Raw genomic sequence first — 18536 nt, 5'->3', positions numbered from 1 at the left:
AGATCCGTGTTAGACAGCACTGCCAAACTGGCTTACATTTGTCTCAGCATGGAAGGTTTCAAGTTTCAACCCTTCAAAAACTTTTTGTGATGGGCATGTCAAATAGTATATTCTTTCCAGTAAACATTACACCTTCATACAATTTATGAATTCACTACATAATAAAAGCTACTTTGTCTTACCTTTAAGGCTTTAAGTAAATAAAAGTTTGTTCCAAAGCTGCCATACGCACAAGCTCAAGTTGACTGGGTGATACATTTTTTACCGTGCACTCAAGAATCAACCCACTGTCTGTAATCCTCAAACTGAAGATACAAGCAGCAAAACCAGTTGCTCTCTCTCTTTGCATGATTTTTTTTTTTTTTTTTGATAAGTAAATTATTACTTGTGGACCAACATTAGAGAAAAACTTTCTTCTATAACTGGGTTTTGTTGTTCCGCGTTAGATTGCTTGAAAAATAATTAAATAAATCATCTTTACCCATATGAAACCCTAGATGGGAAGAGAAGGATGCATAGAAACTGCAGAGCTGCTAGCAGCAAAATTGAAAGTAACAGAGGTAAACTAAATTACATACCACATAAAATTGAATATACAGACATGGTTATTCGAAAAAAATAAAATAAGTCGTTACCAAATTACATACCACATAAAATTGAATATATTGTATAATTAAAAATAATCAATTGTTTAAATGGAGAACCAGTTTACACATTCACAATCACAAGTATAAACAATGGCTAGCAAAAGCAAACTGTCCTAAATTGCCACCATAATAACCAAATTCCTGCAAACCACACATATAACACCTGCCCATGTCAAAAGACTAGTCTGCCTTGGCCATCTCAGTTACAGCCTCTGACTCATCTGAGACAGTGCGGCAAACAAGTATCTCCACTGGAACTTTTTTGACATCACGCCGTACTCCCATATCAGAAACCAAACGGCTGAAACAATACATGCCATAACCTACAGCTGCCAGACCACCAAAACTGGTAGTCAGAAATCGAAGTGGCGAAGAAAGGATAGCACTAGCAGCAGCAAGAATGGATGTTGCCTGCCCACTCCGGCCCACACTAATGGCAGTATACACAAGCAGGCCTGTTTTGCAGTATATTGCAAAGTCTTCACAGTTGTTCCTGAAAATATCATAGCAACCAAAACCATTCTGGAGGAGATAAGAAGCACGGTGAATAACTTCTTCAGGTGAGTCAGAAGAAGCAAGAGTGCAGGTACCTCCACGAGCTTTGGCAATAAAGAGAGCTGGGGAGACACTATACTCAAAGATGTAGAGTTCTCCTCCGGAAAGGAAACAATCCATACAGGAAGAGATGACTCCATCAAGCCTTGATTGATCACCACATCTTGGGCATGGATTATCTGAAGGACGAGAAGGTGATGAGCTCACAATGATGCGGTCTAAAAAATTTCCTATTCCAATTTCCTGGCCTCCTCCCCGAGTAAAATGGATAACATTTTCCTCACCAACATATATCCCTGTTGTAGAAGAGTAGAAAGGTTGGCAAAGTCATACTACCAATCAAGTTTAAGAGTCATATACAAAACCAAGAAAGATCCTCATTATATCTAATAGAGTGAATTTTTAAGAGGTTAATAAGTGCCAAAAAAAAAAAAAAATTAAAGATGTAAAAGCCAAAAAATAAAAGGAATATAAACTGGCTAAGCATAATTCTATACCAGCCATTTTATTTGGTCTAATATCTGGTTTATCCCCAACTTTCATTGAAAAATTGTCACTTGGAGACTCATGTTTTTTCTCCCAACATAATGAGGATACGCATGCAGGAGTGCCCTCAACATTTGGGAAAGGGGGGGGGGGTGTTTAAAGTGTTTGTGCTTCTTAGTATAGAATTCAAAAGCAAGCTTTTGTTTTAGAAGCTTGCAACTGCAGCAACTCTGAACTATGTTTCGTGGAACTAACTTGGAGAATATTTATCACTAAATCCTTTAGTTATTGGCCTCTGCCAGTGAAATCACCTTTTACATAGAGGCTCAGGGATGCAACAACAATACACAAGTATGAAAGAGAACCAAATCTAAGAATAGAAATCAAAATGAAAAGAATCCATAGAATTGGGTAAAGAAAAATGAGATTTAGGGGCAGAATCTTTCACCCACTCATAATTATGGGTGCTACAGCAGGTTATCATAAAAAAGGTTGCTTCTTGTACTCATTCTTTCCAAATTTTACAATACACAATCTCAAATTCTTAGTTATAGTCAATAAATGAACATGTTACTGTTTAATAGCTACGCATTATATGGCATAAGAAAAACTGACCTAAAGTCTCATGTTTTTATATAGTTATTGGGGGGAAAAAAGGAGTAATTGTCAACCTCATTAACATAAATCTCCCAGAAGAATCACTACCCTCCAATCTTATTAGTAAGAACTATTAGGTTTAAAGAAAAAAAGGGCAATGGAACATATTTTCTTGCTCCAATCATTTGTATCCCCTAGCCCAACCTCCCCATCTGTATGACACACATAAAGCCGCTGATAAAGCATAATGGGTATTTTTCTTGTAAAACCTAACTCTCTTTCTTATCAATTTCAAACATGTCAGTGTATCTGCTTACTATCAATCTTTATACTCCCCAGATTACCATTCTACATCTAATTCTTAACACAAATTATTTTGCTTGGAAAGGCATATGGGGCATTGTTCAAGCAAAGCATTATTACACCCTTTCTAATCAATTATCAAAAAATTACAATGTCAACAAACAACGAACTGAGAAAGAGCTCTAGTCTTGTATATGTTGAACTCATCCCCATCAAAGTAGATATCAGTATGATGATACTGATCATTGGATATTCTAATCTACATATATTAACTTGTGATAAATTACCACTTAACCCAAAACTTGAAGCTGATAGGAAACAGTGAATTTAATTACTTAACCATTAGTGTAACACCCTCCTCACATGACCATTAGTCAAACAACTTGTAACAAGTCAACTTCAGGAAGGAGGAAAGTATCTTAGTTGTTTTTACTTGAAAGTTGAAATTACTAAAATTGTACAACGCATACATCAAGCAAACTGAAAATCAATTCTTGCTGTAGAAAACAATTTCCAAAAAAAAGGCAATCACGTTCATTCAATCAAACACAAAGAACCTTGAACTGTTAGTATAACTAGATAAAGGTAATTAAGCATTGATTAGGAATTCAACATCGAAATCAACCCCCAATAGTTCAGCTATAAGTCTATAATCCAACGAAAATATTAATTTGAGGGTCAACTCGAAGAGCCTCCAATACCCATTCAAAGATACACAACACAACAGCACTTCCAAGTGAAAAAGACAGAACACATTGAACATATAACACCCAATTGAATGGAGCCAAATAAATGTTCCTTAATCTTAAAAGAGTTATGTTTTTTTGTTCTTTCCTGAAAAAAATGGAGATTTGGGTCCCACAAGCCCAGCTTCAAAAAAATAGTAAACTAAAATCCCATCAAAATTTGTGAGGTGGGGTTGTGAACTAAAATGTCCACATGCACACAAATCAAACGGGAAAGATGAGAAAACATATAATGATGTTTGTTAGCACAAAAATAAACAAAAAGACAACAAAACTGATCCTATTATGTATATGGGTATTGAAGCAAATGCAAGAAAAATAAGTACTAGATCATAGTAATGATAGAGATAGAGAGAGAACTAAAGAAGAGGAAGGAAATAGAAAAGTCACCGTGGTGGGCATAGATATAGGCGTGTCTCCAAGAGTAGATATGATCCCCAGGTTTAAGAATCTCCCTCTCGATCTTATTCGAAAGCAATCCCATTTTGCTTTGATCTTTCTTACTCTGCTCTGCTCTGCAACTGTGTATATCAAATTTGTTTGGAAAAATCAAAGAAAGAATTGAAGAGAGAGGGCCCCACTACTAGTCCCCATTTGAGAATGAAGGAGAAAGGTAGAGGAGACAAGGAGAGGGAGGGAGGAGGAAGAGGGGGCGATTCTACGCTACTCGGTTGTCCAATGTAATCGCTTCCTTCGCTTCAAAGTCAAAGGACTAAAAGGATTTCCTTTTCTTTATTTATTCCACCCCAACACGTAAAAGTAACGCTCACTTCCGCTTCTTCTTTCTTTCTTTCCTTTTTTGTTTTTGTTTTTGTTTTTTTTTACTAATACACTTTATGTTTTTAAATTTTGATTTTCACCCCCAAAATTTAAAATAAAATTACAAGTTAATCCTTTTAAAGTTTTCTATTCTATTGATTTGTTGTTGATAAAGCGATTGCTTACATAACTGAACGCGTATTCAACGCTAATGTTCATCAAAAAAACGTATTCAATGCTAATGTGACGTTATACAAATATGAGATCTATATATATATATATATATATATATTTATCAATATACATGTACGATATGACCTTATATAAATCTAACATAAAGTATACGAGAGTGACAAAGTTTGTGAATATCTTAAGAACGATTTCATTTTTTTTTTTTTTGTACTGCGACTTCAGGGTTTGATTTGGATCAAACTTACATGAATGGATGAGATTATGTTAATTACTTTTTACTTAAATATATTCCATTCATTTTCATTTCATTTTATTCTCTTATGAACTTCCAAATGAAACCTAAATTAATGTTTGTATATTTAAAGTTAATTAATGGAAAAAAAGAAAAGAAAAACATAATAATAATTAAAAAAATACATAATTTCATTGATTGAATTTATATTATTGAATATAAAAAATAAAATTACATTACTTTTGATTCCAGATATAATTTAAGAAAAATATACTTCTTTATTTCTTTAATACATTCTAAAAAAAAAGAAGATGAAAATTTCATACTTAAAACCATTGATCTAAGATCAAAGATTAAGTTACAAAATGGAAGATGTTAGACACACACTCCGCTTGATGCAATCAATCTTCAAACGTATGGTGGCCAACGTCATGTTATTATTATTATTTTTGAGGAATATAAATGTTCACGTCATGTTATATTATGATTATCAATTCATCCGGTATGTCATAAAAAGAGAAAAAGAAAAATAGCATGTCATTTGCAAATAATTAGATCTAACATCTAGGGTTTTGAAAATAAAAAAAGAAAGAAAGAAGAATTCTTTGGCATATATTGTAGGTTGTGCTTTCTGCATCATACTCCCCAGATTGGAGAAAACTCAAACTCAAAGTTTTGAAGTGTTTACGAATAAGAACTCTTATACTTGATAATTGTAGTTACTCGCATGAAGTAGACATGGCTGCATTAAGAACAAAGAAGTCTTTTATTTCTTCACATTAAATGTGTCTGGAATGGTAAAATTAATGGCTTGATAAATGATGCAGTCTTATCTTTCTCTATATATAGGAAGCACCATAATATCAAGTTTTTCCGCTTCATCCATCATGGAGGGTTAATGACTAATGAGTGGCATAGGCATCAAATGCGACCCTCATATCATGTGCACCCTTTAAATTTTTGCTCTCTTGTTGAATTTTCACCTCATTAAATAGTGACTCTACAAAAGGCTGAATTGGGTCAACCACAAACGGTATAGGCTTTACTATCAAGTCTACATATGTTGTCACTTGTATTTCTTTTTCAGCACAAAGTTTTGGTGCCTCAACATTATTGCTTCTCATGTTTAAAGCTTTACCTTCAAGATTATTGGGTAGTTTTTCGATGAAAGCCATTATTTTGTCTAGTTGAGCAATATTCCTGGCAGTTGGATGGACCTAAGGCTAGAAACTGTGCAAATGCTCATTTCATCTTCTTCAAATTGTGCCACATAGCCAATAGCAAGTCTATCCCACTGACTTAGATTGTTTCTTCGATCTAAAGGTCACCTTGATAGGATTTTGGGAAATATCCCATTTGGTAAGACTAGATAACATATTTTTCTTTCTTCCATTTCTTCTCAATCATCTTTGGCAAGTTTGTTTATTGTGAGGCAAGTTTTGATAAGACTGAAAACATAGTTTTTTCTTTCATTTCTTTGAAATCGGTTGTGGTAGTTTTGTCCTTTCTAAGGTGAAGGTTTTCAATAATGGAAAATCTTTAGGTATTCTCAAGGTATAGCGAAATGATGCTCCCTTCTCTCATAATGAATGCGAGAGGAGGGAGCATCATTCATTATACTTTGCGAATACATAAGGAATTACTCTTTGAATGTTCAATTAGTGTGTAAAATACCTTGAAAGTTTAGACCCCTAAATAACAAATTACCAATTTAAGCTTATTATCAAACAAAGTATGTGCGGAATATGAAAATAAGCTAAAACAGAATTAATAAAACAATCTAAACCAAATAAAATCACAACCACAGTAAAGATTAAATGGCAAAGATTAAGGGAAGAAAGATGCAAACACAAAGACAACACAACGATATGTTATCGAAGAGGAAATTGAAATCCTCGGTGTAAAACCTCTTCGCTGCCTTCTAAGCAGTCAATAATCCACTAGAGAATGAAGTTGGGATACATGAACAGCAGAAGACCCTCCAAGCCTAATCTACCTAGTGTACCTAAGCCCTCCAAGCTTTTTACTCCAACGAGGTTACACCGAACCTTTATCTTCTCTAATTTACCGGATCCTGCTATAGCCCATAGCATCAACCAATATCAATTGGTCCTTTCCTAATTGCTTCCCAAACACCAAATAGCCTCGTTATAGATATGGGTATGGTGAGAAAAGGTTTTGGCTAATGTACCTCTCAAGGATGTAACAATGGAGAGGGTGAGAGTAGAGGAGTTTAGAAAATCAATGGATAAAGATTGTGGATGAGTCAATCTTATTTTCCTCTAGGGTTTCTCTCTCAAAATTCTCTCTCGAAGCTCTCTATAATATGTGGATATAAGGGGTATTTATATTGGTGTGTGTTTGGAATGCGAAAGGTCAGTTTTCCCCAAACAAAGTGATCTGGTGACTTGACCTTGTGACTTGAATGAGTTGCAAGTCTAAGTCGCGAGATAATTGTCTGGCTAGACTAGAAGTTTTGTCTTGTAGTTCTCCAACTGGTGTGACTCTTCAACTCCTCTGGATGCTTCACATGTGTGCTAGGTTTGGTGACTTGCCAGTCGCGAGCTAGTCGCGAGATCCAGTCGCGAGGCCCTGCTGAGTGCACACTCTTGAGTTTTTCTTCACACTCTCTTACACACTACCCTTACATGAATCCCACCTAAATACAGGGTCTCTAAATGTTGAATTACAAGCAAATTTGACATAGAATAAAGCCAATAAGATGGTTGATTAAATTTAACCTTACAATCTCCCTTTTTGGCTATTCCGTGACAAAACCCTAAAACAAACTCTAAACTTAACATGTGAGTTGAGAACAGTTGAACAAAACTCACTCACACCTAACTCTAAAATCTGTGTAGCTCTTGAACCATAAGAACAAGTATCTCCTGAAAAACAACAACACAATATGATCATTGTATACAAAAAACTTGTAATGCATATGGAGCAAGCACAATGCGATCAAGCAAAATGGAATTAAGCAATAAACCATGGCTTGACCAAAAATGAACAATCATTATAAATAGTGACCACAATGCTCATTCACACAACAATGCTTCACACAAGGAATGAACATCCGGACATGCAAGCTAATAAGCTCAATGCAAACTCAATGTAAAGTATCATTTGCATGTCCAACACTCAACCGATACAACAACTTAAAGTAATTGCATCAAGGATATAAAATCCAACAAGGGCACAAGAGTGAAGTATTTAAAGAAAATGCATAAAATTTAACAACAAATACTAGGCTACAAAGTATGGGTACAAAGCAAAATATTTTAAATAGCTAAGCATAATCATGAACTATGAGTAAAACAAAAACATGGTTAATATAACATAAAGCTCTTTCTCTCTTTCTCCCTCTATCATATCACTCCCCCTATCATGAGCTGTGATGAACTTGGAACATATATACCTGTAACTTGAAACGCTTGCACAAAACATATTAAACCCTTAAGGTAAAGTAAGTAATAAAAGGACAAGTATAATATAACAAGTAAATTGCGATCATTGATCACATACACCAAAACAGTCACATAGAAATGACTACATTGATCATATAGCAAAGCAAATGATAATCCGAACATGTATTCAATGAAGCACAATAGCATAAAGATGAATGCGTGTTTGACACACAAACATGATGCAATGAGAACAAACGAAGCATATATACTAACCATAACTCAAAGTACCATAAAGTAAAAAAAGAAAACAAACAAAACAAAGTTTTCTTATTAACAAAGTCTTATCCCCCTTGGTATATGCATTTCCCTTATGGTAATCTCTTCCCTTACGAATGTGCACAAGAGTTATATAGAAATGACAATGCTCACTGGTATACTTTCTAGAGTATACTCTCCCCCTTTTTGTCACGAATAGACAAAGGGTCAAGGAGAAACGAGGGCAAGAGATGAAGGTACGAACAATGATAATGATGCATGAGGGGTGCGAGATGAATGAGAAAATGAAGCTCAAACCTAAGACAAACAAAATGCTACAAAGTATAAGGTAAACATGACATGTAAGGATGAAGAAATAAGGTATAGACCAAGGCATGACAAGGGTAGCAAAGGTGTGTGCAAGAGGTGGCTATGTGCAATGCATGACCAAATCATTGAAAATGCACATGTGGGGTAAGGTGTAATAAATACACAACCAATGAACCAAACATGATCCTAATGAGGAAACATGAGAAACTCTAAAGTTTGGTACTCATCGGAGTCCAAACAAGTAAGAAAATGCCCAAGAGGCATTTTATCAAACACCTAATGTGCACACTATGAACAATAATGTAAAACAATGCATGAACATCATAAAATCCACTCTTAGTACGTGTTCTTTTTGCCACAAGGGGCCAATATCCAAAGCAAATCATAAAAAAAAAACCAATCCCATACAAAAATTTGACAAAAATTAAGTCTTCCTAACCCCTATGATGAAAATCCCAACAAAGAGAACAAAAGCTCTCCAAAACATAATCTAAGGATCAAAATCAAAGAAAAGAGTTTAGAATTACCTTAGAGATGTTAATGGAATGAAAAACCATTTAAATTGATTGAGTTTTGATATAAAAGTATTGAAAGAGGGGTTTAAGAGAGGATAAGAGAGGTTTAAAACAGGTTTCCCACAAAAAGCCCTTTAAAAAGCTGTTTCTAGATGTTTCGCGATTGGTGAGTCACAAGATGAGTCACGAGTGAGTTGCGAAACCATTCTGTGTAAACTTGCTACTAGGTCTCGCTACTAGGCGAGTCTCCAAAATGAGTAGCCAAGACTCGCTACTCGCGAGAGTAGCCAGAATGAGTAGCTAAAAATTTTGACACCTGTTTTTAACATAAAACATGTTTAAACAATGAAAAACAAAGTAAGCTCTAAACATGAACACAAAGAGTGATAAAAATCACTTCCAAAAACATATAAAATAATCAAAAATCCTTTTGAATAGATCCATATATAGTTGAGCACATATACATCACATTTAAACAAGTACAATCGAACAAATGAATAAGACATTCATTGAACATTAGGCACGTGTGTTGTGTGTGTATTAAATGTGGAATAGTCCTTAGTCTAGAGTGAAGTTTCAATGATCAATTCAATCAAGTCATACACAACTGGTACTAAGTCAAGTGGTTTATCTCAATTATAGAAATGAACATATATGACCTCCCATAAGAAAATGATTACATATCTTTGAAGCTTTTCATTTAGCTTCTTTACAATTCATAACATTTGATTATTTTTTATCTTTACATATCTTTTTGAGATTGATGCCTGAAATTTTTGATATTTCAATTTGATGAACAAGCTTTTGGCTTTTTGAGTATCATACATTTTCATAAAAGTCGCTTTCCCTTTTTTCTAGTCAAATACTAGTATGTGCGACGGCTTTTGCAGCTCATTATCTCTTTTCATTTGGAGATTTACATTTGTTGAGCTCTTTAAGCAAAAAAAAAAAAAAAAAAAAAAAAAAAAGTGGGAAGATATATAGGCACAAGTCTATGCAAGTATCAAAACCATCAAGACTATTGATCAATCATTCATGACAAGCTTGAAGATCGATTTACAACAATCACACATAGATTTCAAGATTTTTCCCACAAAAATAGATGTGCATACATAACAAGCTAAGCTCGTAAATGCACTATGCCATTAGTACGAAGGTATTAAGCCAAACTCACATATAAAATATGCTCAAACATATACGATCAAAAGAGAAGCATGATGCACAAATGCATGACAATGAAACATCTAATGCATGAAGGGTCCTACAAAAATCAAAAGAATTAGAACAAGGGCTAAAAGAGTAAAAGCTCAACCATAGGAATCCTTCTTCATCCAAACACAACGATTTTTTGGAATGAGTGTCTCATGAGAAGTGAGACTAGGGTTGGAAAAATGAGAACCGGAGATGCATATAGACAAGGAGTTAAGAGCATTAAACACTTTCTTTAACAATATGCTATTTTTACTCAAATCCGATTTACCATTTTTAGCATAGCTTCCAAGAAGTTCAAGCTTTTCTTTTCTTTTAATTCTTTTAAGAGCATGAAACTTACAGCAATGAGGTCTTAGATGACCAAAAGAACCAAAATGGCGACAAACAATGTGTTTAGGTCTACTAGGCTTTTTGGGAAGGGATCTAGCCATATGATTTTGTTCTCTCTTCAACTTACGACATTGAGGTTTTATATGACCAATCACACCATAATGGTGGCAAGTTGGAAAAAACTTAGATCCACCTAAAACCTTAGTTTGAGACCTAAACGGAGGCTTTGACTTAGCAGCCTTTCTCTCCATCTTTTGATTTATTTTATGTGGAGGAATGTAGACGGATTTGTCCTTTGAGGTAGAACACACAATAGGCACAAAATCAAGTACCACAACATGATTGCAACAAATATTTTCATCCCTTTTCGCAATAGGTTCAGCAATCAAACACTTGGTATGCATTTTAAGAGATTCATTTTCACATTTTAGCTCATCAATAAGTTTGTTAGACAAAACAAGTTTAGCATCCAAGTCCACATTCAAACATCAAACTCCTTTAGTTTTTCAAGAGAATTTTCAGCAAGTTTCTTATAGTTTTCAACCAATTTATTGGATTCATTGAGCTTAGCAACCAAATCATCATTTTCACAAAATAACTTGCTCAAATTCTTTTGGAACTTCTTAAGCCTTTTTCTTCAAGAGTTCGTCATTTGGGATATCAACAACACCCAATTATTCAAGCAACATGTCATAACAATCATGAGGATAAACACTCATAGAGGCATTTTCACAAACATGTGGTATGTTACATTCATCAACATCCAAAACATGCATAGAGGTATACAAAGCACTATCCGTGGCAAATAAACACACGGGGTCAAGGATCACACTTAGGTATTTAAACCACAATAAGTGAACCTGGCTCTGATACCAATTGAATGTTCAAATAGTGTGTAAAACACCTTGAATGTTTAAACTCCTAAATAACAAATTACCAATTCAAGCTTATTATCAAACAAAGTATGTGCAGAATATGAAAATAAGCTAAAATAGAATTGATAAAACAATCTAAACCAAATAAAATCACAACCACAGTAGAGATTAAATGGCAAAGATTAAGGGAAGAGAGATGCAAACACAAAGACAACACAGCGATGTGTTATCGAAGAGGAAACTGAAGTTCTCGGCGTAAAACCTCTCCGCCGCCCTCTAAGTGGTCAATAATCCACTAGAGAATGAAGTTGGGATATATGAATAGTAGAAGACCCTCCAAACCTAATCTACCCAGTGTACCTAAGCCCTCCAAGCTTCTTGCTCCAACAAGGTTACATTGAACCTTTGTCTTCTCTAACTTACTGGATCCCGCTATAGCCCATAGCATCAACTAATATCAATTGGTCCCTTCCTAATTGCTTCCCAAGCACCAAATAGCCTCCTCACGGATATGGGTATGGTGAGAAAAGGTTTGGCTAATGTACCTCTCAAAGATGTAACAATGGAGAGGGTGAGAGTAGAGGAATTTGGAAAATCAAAGGATGAAGATTGTGGATGAGTCAATCTTATTTTTCTCTAGGGTTTCTCTCTCAAAATTCTCTCTCGAAGCTCTCTACAATATGTGGATATAAAGGGTATTTATACTGGTGTGTGTTTGGAATGTGAAAGGTCAGTTTTTCCTAAACAGAGTGGTCTGGCGACTTGACCTTGCGACTTGACTGAGTCGCTAGTCTAAGTCGCAAGCTAACTGCCTGGCTAGACTGGAAGTTTTGTCCTATAGTGCTCCAGCTAGCGTGACTCTTCAGCTCCTCTGCATGCTTCACACGTGTGCCAGCTTTGGTGACTTGCTAGTCGCAAGCCAGTCGCGAGATCCAGTCGTGAGGCCCTGCTGAGTGCACACTCTTGAGCTTTTCTTCACACTCTCTCACACACTACCCTTACATGAATCCCACCTAAATACAGGGTTTCTAAATGCTGAATTACAAGCAAATTTGGCACGGAATAAAGCTAGCAAGATGGTTGATTAAATTTGACCTTACACTCTTCAATAATATACCAATAGTCCTTAGCTCCACTTATCAATATTATCTTAGCAAACCTAACCTTCTTGATAAACATGTTTGATCAAAGAATTGATTTATTTCATCTAAACATAAGGATCCATAAGTCTAGATGACCTTCAAATGAAGCTGCTTTTAACATTAACATGGTTCATTAGAATAAGACAAATAATTGTATTTTAAAATTTGTGCCGGGCTAGTTTTGACTTGGGAAAATGGGCTTATATATTTGAGCATTTACATTATTCCGTTTAAAATTTTCCATCTATTTTAGCATAACAACTTACTTTTTCTATTTTACACAAGCACTTTGCAAAAATTTCTACATCAAATTATCTATTTTACACTACATTTATTAAAATATTACAATATTTCTTTATTAATTTTTTATTATTTTTCCAAATACCTCTATCTTCCTTAACCGATCTTCATCAACAAACAACCCCATCAAACAAAATTTCCTACAAAATATAGCCAAACAAGAAGGAAAAATCTAGTCAAAGTAACCCCAAAACAAAACAAAATTTCCAGCAATCTTGAAGCCAAACTTCTTCTAGTAGCCAGATTTTATCGTCAATCCAAAACAAACCCACAAATTTCTCAAATATCAATACCTAAATCAATCTAACCCAAAACAAATACCAATAAAAATAAAAGAGGACAAAATTGTAACATTTTGTGCAATATAGCAGTCCATGCAGAAATTCATCAAGCCTTCTTCGTCCTTGTCTTTGTCTTTCTATTCCTTGTTGGTAGTTGGTTTCTTCAATTTCCTGGTCTTTTTCTCTCACTAAAATGAGTCTAAAAGCCTTAATTTAATTTCCCAACTCGATTCCTTAAGTTAATAGCGGCTTAATGTTTGTGTCAACTTTGGAGTGAAGTAGAGCTTCGCTAGAGCTTCAATAGTGACAGTAGCAGTGGCTGTGTTTGTTGATGTGTGGCTGAGATGTGGGTTTGGTCTTGATTATGGGTTTATGTAGGTGAAGTATTTGATGTTGAGTCTTTGTGGGGGGATCCTATGTTTGGAGAGAATCTGGTGAGGCAGAGAGGGAAGAGAGTGAAGGGAAGGAATGAAGAGCAGAGAGAGAGCGTAGTGAAGAGAGTGAAGGGGAAGAGAGAGAGAAAAAAAATACATGTGAACAATAACGGTGTATACATAAAAAATTTCCTTCTTATGTAAGGTGAGTTTTCTTCTTTATATGGGAGTCTCCTTCTCACGTTATTGGTGAGACGTAGTAGTGTGAGTGGTCTTTCTCTAGCAGTTTGGTTGTATTAAACTTCTTTCAGTTTTATGTGTTTCAATTATGGATTCGGATTTTGTTCAAAAACTACAAAACATTAAGTTGACAGAAGATGAAGGAGTGGTTATTAGGGTTGGAATAGTGCATAGGGACAGGATGTTGGGAGAATGCTCTCTCAGTTTGTTGGGGAGATTTCTCACAAACAGGTCTTTTAACCAACGTGCCGCTAAGGCTTTACTGCGATTTGTGTGGAAGATGGGTTCTGATGTTCGTATTGTTGATGTTGGAGATGGTGTATTTCAATTTAAATTTTCCATGGAGAGCCAGTTAAAGTGGGTGCTAGCAAATGGTCCTTGGAGTTTTGAGGATCATTCATTGGTTTTGTGTAGATGGGAGCAGGGTATGACTACTACTTCCGTTCGTTTTACTTCAATACCAATGTGGGTCTAGGTTTGGGGACTTCCTTTTGATCTGTTGTCTGTGGAGGTTGGAAGAGATATTGGTAATGGACTGGGTAAGATTGTGGAGGTTGATTTGAAAGTCTTTTCATCAGATCAAGCCCATTTTCTACGTGTAAGGGTTGAACTGCCATTGGAGAAACCGCTACGTAGAGGTGGTGTTGTTGCAAGTCCTGAAGGAGATAAGGTCTATATTGGCTTTAATTATGAAAGATTAGTGGGACTTTGTTTCAAGTATGGTCGGATTGGTCATGAAGTTAGAGATTGTTCTTTTCACATTGACCATCAACAAGAACTTCCTTATGGTGAATGGTTGAAGGCAGGTTTTCGTAAAACCAATACTTCTGCAAACACTGTGGCCGTTTTGAGAGAAGGGTGGATGCGCAAGTGGGCCCGAGTCGAGGAAGATTATCTTTGCCGTCTGTTAGGGAGAATGTAAATTCAGAGATTGATAATGAGGGAGTAGTTTCAAGGTAGAATAACCGTGATGTAGTTAGTGGAGGTTTTGTTGGTGGGCTGTCTAAGGGTGGTGCTGTGGTTGAGGCAGTTGCGAAGGCTGGAAAAATCACAGCTTTTGCTGGGAAACTTACTCCTGATTTTGAGGCGATAATCTTTGAGCCTGATCAAGCTATCCAATCAGAATCGATTATTTTGAATCCAAACTCTATCTGTGTGGAGCAGTTAATGGACAAAAGTGACTTTTACTTGGGTTTGGTTGATATTGAAGTGATGGATAAAGACTTAACTACTTGCAAACGTGTTTAATAAGGGAAACAAGTAGTGCCGTGTGATGTTTTGTGTCTTCTGGAGGATGTTTGTGGTTTTAACGTGGGCAAAGGAAGTGGGGTTGAATGCAGTAACCCCATTCAAGTAAGGCCCAAGAGAAGTGGAATTAAACTTAAAACATTACAAGGCCCACCCGTTAGTGATTTTGATGGTGTTAAAACTAAAAAGCCCACTTCAAAGGCTAGTATTTCAAGTAGTGCTGTAGAGAAAGTAAAAAAAAGTGGTGTTGAAGAGGATGGGCTCAAAAAAGGAACTTGGAAGAGGGCTCATACTAAGTCACGGCTTGGTTTGCATTTGCCTCTTAATAATTTACTTGGTCCAAAGAGGAGTAGCAGGGAGATTTCACGTGAAGCAGAGCAGGCAGAATTGGCAAAAAAGAAAACCAAGGTGAGTAATAATGAAGGTTTACTTGTTCTTTCCGGGGATGATCTGATTACATCAGCGGAGGTTGCTACGCAACCCCGCCGGGCATTATGAGTCTATTGAGTTGGAATTGCCAAGAGCTTGGGAATCGTCGGATAGTTCGTGCCTTAGTTAAGGTAATCAATAAACAAGATCCCAATATTGTCTTTTTAATGGAGACAAAATCTGGTTTGGATTGGATGTTAAAGGTTCGTGATTGTTGTAAATATAAAAATGGTCTTATTGTGCCTAGTAGGGGAAGTAGTGGTGGCTTAGCTTTATTTTGGAAACAAGAGATTAGGCTTGATATTCAGACTTATTCTCATTCACATATTGATGCATGGGTAGAAGGGGGGGATGGTATTGGTTGGTGGCACCTTACAGGTTTTTATGGTGAACCTAATACTTCTAAGAGATGTGAGTCATGGCAAAAACTCAAACATTTACATGGAACATCCTCTTTGTTGTGGCTGGCAATTGGGGATTTTAATGAAATTACTAGCATGGCTAAAAAGAAGGGGGGCAATAATAGAACAAGACAACAAATGAAATATTTTGTTGACACTATTAATTGTTGTGGTCTTAAGGAAGTTCCGTTCAAGGGGCCATTGTTTACTTGGTTGTATTTAAAAGAGGATGGGCCTCAAATTAGAGAAAGGTTGGATAGAGCTTTGGCTACGGTGGAGTGGTTTCATTTATTTCCAATGGCTAAGCTTATTCATCTTTCATCATCAGCTTCAGATCATTCCCCTCTCGTTTTTCAATTGTTTGCAAACCAAATAAAAAGAGGATGGGTAGGGTTTTCTGATTTGAATCAATATGGTTAAAGGATCCAAGATGTGACGCTATTGTGCAGGAAGCTTGGGATGACGGCTTGTATGGAGGTTCGGGTGATGTTCTTAATAGATGCTTGGAGAGTTGCCGTGCTAGACTTGAGGTGTGGAATGGCGTAGAATTTGGTAATGTGGGGAAAACAGTGGCTGAATTACAAAAAAAGTTAGAATGGTTAGAGCTACAACCTTCAACACCGGATATGATTAGATCTTTGAGGAACACTAGAATTAAGTTGAATTGTTGGATGGATAAGGAAGATGATATGTGGAGGCAAAGATCAAGAATTAGCTGGATGCAATTTGGGGATAGAAATACTAGGTTTTTCCATGAGAAAGCTTCAGTAAGATACAAGAAGAATGTCATAGAGGGTTTAATGGATGAGAATGGTAGGTGGTTGGAGGGAGATGAGCATGTGGAGGAGTTGATGTTGCAGTACTATGAGAGGCTTTTTACTAGTAGTGATCCTACGGAGTTCGCAGAAATTCTAGATGCAGTTCAACGTAAAGTCACCCCTAGGATGAATCAAGTTCTTGTAAGGGAGTTTTCAGAAGATGAAGTGAAAAACGCCATTAAGCAAATGTACCCTTTGAAGTCCCCTGGTCTGAATGGCATGCCTCCACTGTTTTATCAACACTTTTGGCCCAAGATTGGTGGTGTGGTTACTTCAACAGTTTTGGCTTTCCTCAATTCAGGTATCATTCCTCCAAACTTCAATCATACACATATTGTCCTTATTCCTAAATGTAATGAGCCAAAAACTGTGACTGATTATAGACCCATTAGTCTTTGTAATGTGGTTTATAAAATTGCATCAAAAGCCATTACTAATAGGTTGAAAAAAGTTCTTCCTTCTATTATTAGTGATACCTGAAGTGCATTTGTGCATGGTAGGTTAATCACTGATAATGTGCTTGTAGCATATGAGATGATGCATCATATTAGTCAAAAGAAGAGTGGAAGAGTGGGTGATTTGGCTCTAAAGCTTGATATGAGTAAGGCATATGATAGGGTAAAGTAGATATGGTTGGAAAAAATTATGCAAAAGTTGGGTTTTGATGATAAATGGTGTGCTTTGATTATGAAGTGTGTCACTGCTGTTTCTTATTCTGTGAAGATTAATGGAAAGCCTAAAGGCCATATTGTTCCAAGTAGGGGAATTAGGCAGGGTGATCCACTATCTCCTTATCTATTCTTGTTATGTGCGGAAGGGCTTTCTGCTCTTATTAAGAAAGAGGTGGAGAATGGAAAGTTAGGGGGAAGTTGCAGTTTGTCATAGGGGTTCCAAAGTATCACATCTTTTCTTTGCTGATGATAGTTTGATATTTTGTAGAGCTTTTTTTGAGGAGTGTGATGCCCTTCAGAGGGTGTTGAGGGTTTATGAGGGTGCTTCGGGGCAACAGTTAAATCGTACTAAAACTTCTCTGTTTTTTAGTAGTAATACTCCTATTGATATTCAAGAAGTCATCAAAGAGAGTTTTGGGGCCCAAGTAATTAAGCACCATGAAAAATATCTTGGTTTGCCATCATTGGTGGGTAGGAATAAGAAGAATACTTTCAATTCTATCAAGGACAAATTAAGAAAAAAGCTTGCTGGATGGAAAGAGAAGTTATTGTCAAAGGCGGGGAAAGAAGTGTTGATAAAAGCTGTGGCACAAGCAATTTCGACGTATACTATGAGTGTTTTCAAATTACCTGACTCTCGTTGTGAGGATTTGACTAGTATGATTCGTAAATTTTGGTGGGGGCAAAGAAATGATGAGACGAAAATAGCTTGGATGAGTTGGGAGAAATTATGTGCTTCAAAGAGTTGTGGAGGGATGGGTTTTAAAAAGCTTAAGGAGTTCAACTTGGCTTTATTGGCAAAGCAAGGGTGACGACTTCAACAAGGTCATGACTCATTGGTGTACAAGGTTTTGAAGGCTAAATATTTCCCCACAACTGATTTTTCACAGGCTATTTTGGGTAATAATCCTTCTTTTACTTGGCGGAGTATTATGTTTGCACAACCTCTTGTTAAATGTGGTTTATGGTGGAGACTTGGTAATGGTGAGAGAATCCGGATTTGGGGAGATAGATGGCTACCCAAGCCTTCAACTTTTATGCTTTCATCTCCCAGGTTGTTCATGCCACAAGATATGAAGGTTGGAGAACTGATAGATAAGAAAGAGGCTTCATGGAAGGTCGGTGCTGTTGATGCCTTGTTTTTGCCGTATGAAGCAGAGGCTATTAAAACAATCCCTATAAGTTCTAATC

The 18536-nt window shown here is 36.2% G+C and overlaps 1 protein-coding gene across 1 annotated transcript; it reads right to left on the bottom strand.

Moving 5' to 3' along the window:
- Positions 1-624: 624 nt before the first annotated feature.
- LOC115975898 lies at positions 625-4071 on the bottom strand. Its single transcript, XM_031096938.1, has 2 exons — positions 3725-4071; positions 625-1498 (listed from the first exon to the last, which is right to left on the bottom strand). Exons 1-2 carry the CDS (start codon positions 3816-3818, stop codon positions 828-830), a joined length of 765 nt encoding a protein of 254 aa, XP_030952798.1. The 5' UTR covers positions 3819-4071; the 3' UTR covers positions 625-827.
- Positions 4072-18536: the final 14465 nt, after the last annotated feature.

Source organism: Quercus lobata, chromosome 2 (assembly GCF_001633185.2).
Source record: "Quercus lobata isolate SW786 chromosome 2, ValleyOak3.0 Primary Assembly, whole genome shotgun sequence".
Classification (NCBI taxonomy): Eukaryota; Viridiplantae; Streptophyta; class Magnoliopsida; order Fagales; family Fagaceae; genus Quercus; species Quercus lobata.
Note: the sequence above shows the minus strand (reverse complement) of the source record. Positions and strands in the feature narration are given on the sequence as shown.

Coding starts and splice junctions, on each gene's coding strand:
- LOC115975898 (XM_031096938.1), bottom strand. CDS start 3,818: ATGGGATTGCTTTCGAATAAGATCGAGAGGGAGATTCTTAAACCTGGG. Junction 1,499..3,724: donor CTATATCTATGCCCACCACG/GTGACTTTTCTA, acceptor CTTCTACAACAG/GGATATATGTTGGTGAGGAA.